The 6,906-nt window shown below is 37.5% G+C and overlaps 1 protein-coding gene across 1 annotated transcript; it reads left to right on the top strand.

Annotated features, from left to right (window-relative positions):
- The first annotated feature begins 2,968 nt into the window (after positions 1 to 2,968).
- LOC149236378 (aluminum-activated malate transporter 14-like) lies at positions 2,969 to 6,214 on the top strand. The gene is made up of 6 exons (XM_089368880.1): positions 2,969 to 3,290; positions 3,539 to 3,679; positions 4,494 to 4,766; positions 4,856 to 4,974; positions 5,095 to 5,238; positions 5,327 to 6,214. The coding sequence occupies exons 1-6, from the start codon at positions 2,969 to 2,971 to the stop codon at positions 6,212 to 6,214; spliced, it is 1,887 nt and encodes a 628-aa protein (XP_089225006.1).
- The last annotated feature ends 692 nt before the right edge of the window (positions 6,215 to 6,906 follow it).

Below are 6,906 nucleotides of genomic sequence, written 5' to 3'. Positions count from 1 at the left end.
GCGTGTCAAGCAGTTTGGATGAGAAGAATCTTAAGAAGTCTATGCCAAGAGCAGACAACAACAACGATGATTTTTTGCGACAATAGTTCAGCTATTGCGTTGTCCAAGAATTCTGTGTTTCACAAGCAAACGAAACACATAGACACAAAGTTTCACTACGTTTTACAACATTGCAGAACTCAAGAACATATTGCAGATATTTTAACCAAGCCATTGGGCCAGAAAAGTTTTGAGTTTTTAAGGAAACGTCTGGGTATGATTGATAACCCAGCAGTTGAAATTATAATTTCAAGTGCAATTTCAACTGCAGCAAACCGTTTTTCTTTACCTTTGCGATGCGATGAGATCGTAGATCGCAAATCGCATGCATGCTTCGAGCCTCCATCTCTTCACTTGATTTTTCCGATTGCGATGGTGCAATGCAATCCGATCGCATATCGCAGATCGCACCCAAATGTTAATGCTTCATTTTTCTCTTCCGCCAAATGCGATTTAGCGATGCGATCAGATTGCAAATTGCATAATTTAATGGTTGAAGTACAAACCTGCAAAATGAATTTGACGTGAAGTAAAAGTTTCATTTTTTACCGTCAGTAATATAGTAAATGTCAGTAAAACAGTAAATGTAATTTCCTGTGGGTTGGTAAGTTTTGGTAAGGATTTTAATTTTATAGTTTTTTATTTCACGGGAGTTTTTTCTTAGGGCATAAGTAAAACAATATGTAATTTTTATGGGGTATGAAATGCATAGGAGTGCGATGAAAAAGGAAAAAAAGCAGCAGCTTAAATAAAAATTTACACACCATTGAATCTTTGAGAGACAGTTTTATTTTGTTTATACACAGCACTGAATGTAATTTTCTGTAGTTGAAGTCTGTTTTTACAGCAGTGAATATAAAAGAGAATTTTACACATAGCACTATAAAATCTCAAGAGTAGACAGAGTAATTTTTTTTAGTTGAAATGTTCTTGGTGAATTACTCTGAGAGAGAGGAAGAAATTTGTAACTGAAGTTCTCTTTGATTAGCCAATACAAGTTTTATTTTGTATGAGGAAAAACTCAGATTTTTTTTTTAAGCTTCCTTGTGGTAAGATCTTGTGGAGAAAAACAGAGCATCGTCTCTGTGTTCAGCTAATTTGTTTGTTTTTGGAATTTTACCAGATAAATTTGTTTGTTTTTGGAATTTTACCAGATAAATTCCCAACACAAGGGAGAAAATAAAGCTTTGATTTTATTAAATCAATCAAAAGAAATCAAAAGAATTAATTATACCTTGAGTTTAAAGGCCTCTAGATGAAGGTTCCAGATAGGATCTTGTGAAGCAGCTGAAGAGCTTCCAAGCTGTAGTAATTCGGGGAACGGGAGCGAGGTTAACTGGGCGGGTGAACTCGTGCAACTCGAACACATGACTTCAACCTATGGCCTCTATGTGAGTTTAGTAAGGTAGGCTTTCTCAGAGGTATCAACCCACACAATGTATTTTGTGCCCTTTTAGATCATAACCAATCTGGCATGCATTCGTTTGCTTGACATTATCTAATCTATCAATGTATTTTGTGCCCTTTCAGATCATAACCAGTCTGGCAGTTTGCTTGACATTATCTAATCTATCTTTGGGAAAAGTAGTTCCTAATATCAACAAATTCCTTTGTTATCTCTGCTACAGCATCTACCGTGTTTCAATCTGCATATGGTTCTGTTTCACCTGGGACTGGATCTTTACCCGCTACCTTTTATGGTTCTCGTGGATCCCAATCAGTAAACTTCCGAGACTGAGTCATCCGCCAAAAAAATTATGCTATCTTTGCCTCTGCCACCGGTGGAACTGGAACACAGATGCTGGTGTAATAAGCTGTTGTTTTCACACTTAAGAACTTTAGGCCTTATGTTCTAAACCAGGAATTCAAAATCATACGCAGAGATGATCCTTTGAAGTCAAAAAAGTCAGTGACAGGCCAAGTTTAAAGGCTCTCTCGGCTTCTCTGGAGGCGGACACACCAGGGCAGGCAAGCACATAGGAAACTCACTTCGATATTTTCGAGAGGATGAAACAACTGTTTCTATTTTGGTTTAGTCTCTCACCACGTGGTTGCCTTCATCAGAAGCATGAAGACAAGTTTCGTTTTGAAATATGTCACCACGAAGAAAGTCCGGGACTTGTTGCTTAGCAACACCCCTTGTTTTAAAAATGTAACCCATCCTTGTGGGCCCAAAAATTATAATTACCTAATTTTGCGTTTCACTTAGGAGTTGCGTACAAACTAAAAAAACAAGAAAAGCCTCCACAAATACCATATTTGTTCATCTATATTACCGCATTAGGGCACACAACTACATCCAGGGTGGCGTCGAATTTCCTATTTTCTAGTGCTACCATACATCTCCTCCACAGTCATGGCCACAAAAACACTGCCACACGTCACTACTTGAATTTGATCACACCACATTTGGTAAATCTGGAGATATCTGAGATTCAATGATTTTTAGATGATCCATCTTCCCCCATGATTCGGGGCATTTACTTTGCCATAGATTATATTTTTTACACATAAGGAATGAAAACCCTTTTAAACCACATATCTCAAGATTTGAGTCCAAAAAGTTAGCCATATTCCAAACAAACAAAAAAACTCAAAACAATAATAATTAAAAAACTCATTTTCTACTTTCTATCTGATTGTAACTTAAGTTTTTAAGTTGATGCAAACACGTAATTACCCACGATACGGAATCTAAAACATGTAAGGTAATGTTTGGTGCAAGCCAACGTAGGAACTGAAGAATCCACAATAATCACATATAAGAAAACATGCGCCATATTTAGACAAATTCAACACGTTTCGGAGTAAAATCTTGGAAGTCCTCTGAGTTACCTGTTAATGCAATCATTGTGAAGCACTCTAAACAGATACACATTGTCGGAATAGCAAGTACTGTTATCCTAACGTTTGTCTTTCCGGTTTGTCAATGGGGGATCAAAGGTCGGGTGACGGCAACATCAACATTGCAATGAATGGACCAGAGAACTCTGCAACTGAATCTTCTGAAAAATGGAATGTGTTTAGAAGATTGAACAAAATCCCCACACTGCGCATTTTAAGAAAATTTGTGAGAGATTTTTTGCAGTTGGGAAAAGATGATCCGCGGAGAATTACGCATGCAATCAAAGTAGGGCTTGCATTATCAGTAGCATCTCTGTTCTATCTAACGGATAAATTATTTCATGATGTCGGTAGTAATGCCATCTGGGCTGTCATGACTGTTGTGGTAGTTTTTGAATTTACCGCAGGTAATTTGGATTGTTTCTTAATATTCAAGATTTGTGCATATTACTACATTTGTTTTCAGGATTATAATGCATTCAATCTGTACAATTTGCATTGACATTCTGAATAAATGTTTTGGCAGAGGCCATATGGGTTCATGACACATATTGGGTCATTGTAACTAGAAAATGTCCAAAAATGTCTTTATTTGAGCTTACTGCAAAACCTTTTTCATGTCTGGCTGAATCTTGTTGCAAATATTTTATTGCAGGTGCTACTTTGAGTAAGGGCTTGAATAGAGCAATCGGCACATTGCTAGCAGGCACTATTAGCGTATTTGTAGGGTTCATAGCAGATATGTTCACGGGTCTAGGAGAGCGCATTGTCATCATCTTTTCATGCTTTCTTTTAGGTAAGCTGATATTTTTAAGAAAATTTCATAGATAAAAGAACATAATAAGTTTTATTAAGAGAAATATGGGCTGAAATTACAACCATTTCAACTCATGTTCATGCTAATTTTAGAGTATTTTACTACACGTGCAGTATTTTAGCTTTTTTGGAATTGAAATTATAGTTCATTTTAGAATGGGAAAAAATTCTGGGCATATATTGGATTCTTGATATATGATACATGCTCCAGATAAATGAAAAAAGAAAGTGTTTCAGTATATAGAGATGGGTTGTTAGGTTGTTTTGGTGAAGTTTTTTCCAGATAAATTACATTTAGAGTTTTTTTTGGGTAGATGTTTAGAATTAGTTAGAGTGGTTCATTATCAGACTATAGATTATTAGTTGGTTTTAAATGTTTCTTTGAATGTTATTAACAAGAATATCAAAGCAATATGAATCACATAAGCCTAAGATTAGTTCATGTAAATTAAGATTATTTTTAAGGTTAAGCAGAACTATTATCTTTCCTACATAAGTTTAAAATTTAAATTTCAACTAGTGACCTGATGAGCTTTTATACCATGATAATGGTAATTATTGTTTTAGTGACTTCTAAACTTAAAACTAACACTTTTATGTGACTACCACTGTATGCTAGCAACCTTACTCTTACTTTCAAGCTGAGAGGAGACCTCATTGATTTCAATGATTGCTACGTTCTGTCCCTATAAGATTAGTGTCCATATTGTGCCCGATAAGTATACGACAGGGACAGAGGAGAGTTGAAATAGATATGTGATGATCTAACTGCAATTTCTTTTGCCTTTATGCAGGCACAGCTACAACCTACCTTCGGTTTTTCCCAAAAATAAAGCGCAAATACGATTACGGCGTTCTGATTTTCCTCCTCACCTTCAACATGGTAGCGGTGTCAGGATCCCGCTCTGACAACGTTTTTCGTATTGCTGCTCAGCGATTTATTACGATAGCCATTGGATTCGGCATTTGCCTCATCATAAATTTAAGTATTTCTCCAAACTGGGCAGGCGAGGATCTTCACAAGTCCATAATTCGTAAGATGGAAGGGTTAGCAAAGTCCATAGAAGGTACATAAATTACGGGATGTGTCTTGGTAACTAATTCATAAGCCAGCAATAGTTTATGTAATATTCTATCATATGATGCATGGACACAGGATGCGTGGTCCAGTATTTGAAGGACCCCGATGTCCTAGAGCCAGGAGAAATCCCAGAAGACCTAATCTGCCAAGGATACCGAAATGTCTTAGATTCTAAAACTAGTGAAGAATCATTGGTATATATAATCTCATTTTGTGTTGCATTGGCTATAGGTTGAATTTCTGGTCACTTGTTAACAGGAAATGGGAATGCTTTTGAGCTAAACTATCAATGTATTCATTTGTTGATTTTTCAGGCAACTTTTGCTAGCTGGGAGCCGGGACATGGTAAATTCAGATTCCGTCATCCGTGGAAGCAATATGTAAAAGTAGGAGGGACGCTACGTCACTTGGCATACTCTGTTGTTGGTCTCCATGGATGTCTCAACTCAGAGATTCAGGTGAGCCCTCAAATATTGTTTATCCAATCAACAATATTCATGTTGACTCTGGGTTTTAATTAACGTCCCATTCCCATTTATTGTTCAGGCACCTCACTTTACCATAGCGGTGCTGGAGAAACCATTCACCAAAGTGGGCTTCCAGGTAGCCCTTGTTTTGCGACAGCTAGCAGAGAGCATAAGATGCATGGAGCAATGCCCTCCCTCACAAATCTTAATGGAGACCATGCACAATACAGTAGAAGAACTCAATACGGCGTTTTTTCTTCAGTCCAAACTGCTCCACTTCATCCAACCCTTCTGTTATGCAGATCATTGCAGTCTTTCAACTGCGGAGACCATAAATCTCAATGTAAACCCTATTCAATCAGGAGGATACCTTAATCATCAACCTATACAGATATTCAGAGTTGTGGAGCAAAACCTCATTTCTGATCAAGATGAACATCAATCCAGCTCTGAACGGTCCTCAGAAGAACACCAATTCAGCTCTCAGCTGTCCTCAGAAGAACACCAATCCAGCTCTGAACTGTCCTCAGAAGAACACCAAGCTAGCTTTGAATTGTCCTCAGAAGAAAACCAATTCAGTTCTGAGCTGTCCTCAGAAGAACACCAATACAGCTCTGAAATATCCTTAGAAGAACACCAATACAGCTCTGAAATATCCTTAGAAGAACACCAATCCAGCTCTGAACTGTCAACAGAAGAACTGGTTTCCCCGTCTAGAAGACAGGAAATAGACAGAGAGAGAAAATATGCTCTATCTGCCGCCGGTCCTCATTCTATGAAAGACAAATCTGGTGCAGAACTTGCGGAGGTACTTCAATTGGCCGCCTTTGCATCCCTTATAATGGAGATGGTTGCAAGGCTGAACCATGTCATAGAAGCTGTACACGAGCTCGGAAAGCTTGCAGGATTTAAGCCTTATGATTCTACAGAGTTTACAGTTGTTGAAATCCCTGTGAGCGTTCCATGAAATCAGTGAATGTCGTTTTTCATCTACTGCAATGCTCAGATGCTTCAAAGGGTTGTTAGTTTTGCGTAGAGAAGGAATCGTTTTCAGCCACACGCTGAAACAAGTTGTACAATATTGTATCATGGGAATACTCAAGTTCTCAAATTTTGGTATCCATTGTAACAAAATTTGTATAATATATCACCCACTTGTTGGTACCATAGCTAAGCAAGTTCCAATCTAATAGTTGTTGCGATGAAATCTCGCGCAGTAAGCTTATCCACTTCTCCAGCTGTTCGAAAATACTTAGCACAATTATATCTCTATTGAAGTAAATAAGAAGTCAGTTCAGAAGATTTTTTTTCATGATGGTAAAAAAATGGATTCCCTAATTAAAGGATAGGGCATACGATCCAGCGCTTTCAGGAGTTGATCTCGCAGCTCCATCACTTCTCTTTAGTCCAAGTCATCACGACGACCTGAATAGTGTGAGAGAGCCGGCCGGAGTTCGTTTCATCGCTAATGGAACTACGGTCACACATATGGCATAGCCATACCCTGCTGATGGGATTACTTTACCACTAGAAGAGCATACAAGTATTATTAAAATAATACTTTTTTAATGTAAATAGTTTGAAAATATTTTTGATAATACTTTCTTAATGTAAATAGTTTGAAAATATTTTTAGTAGGCATTATAGATTAAAGGTTAA

The sequence above is a fragment of the Pinus tabuliformis genome, chromosome 8, assembly GCF_031772625.1.
Source record: "Pinus tabuliformis cultivar Carrire ecotype Pingquan chromosome 8, CPIR1, whole genome shotgun sequence".
Classification (NCBI taxonomy): domain Eukaryota; kingdom Viridiplantae; phylum Streptophyta; class Pinopsida; order Pinales; family Pinaceae; genus Pinus; species Pinus tabuliformis.
The sequence above is the reverse complement of the archived record's forward strand: the minus strand, read 5'-3'. Positions and strand labels throughout refer to the sequence as shown.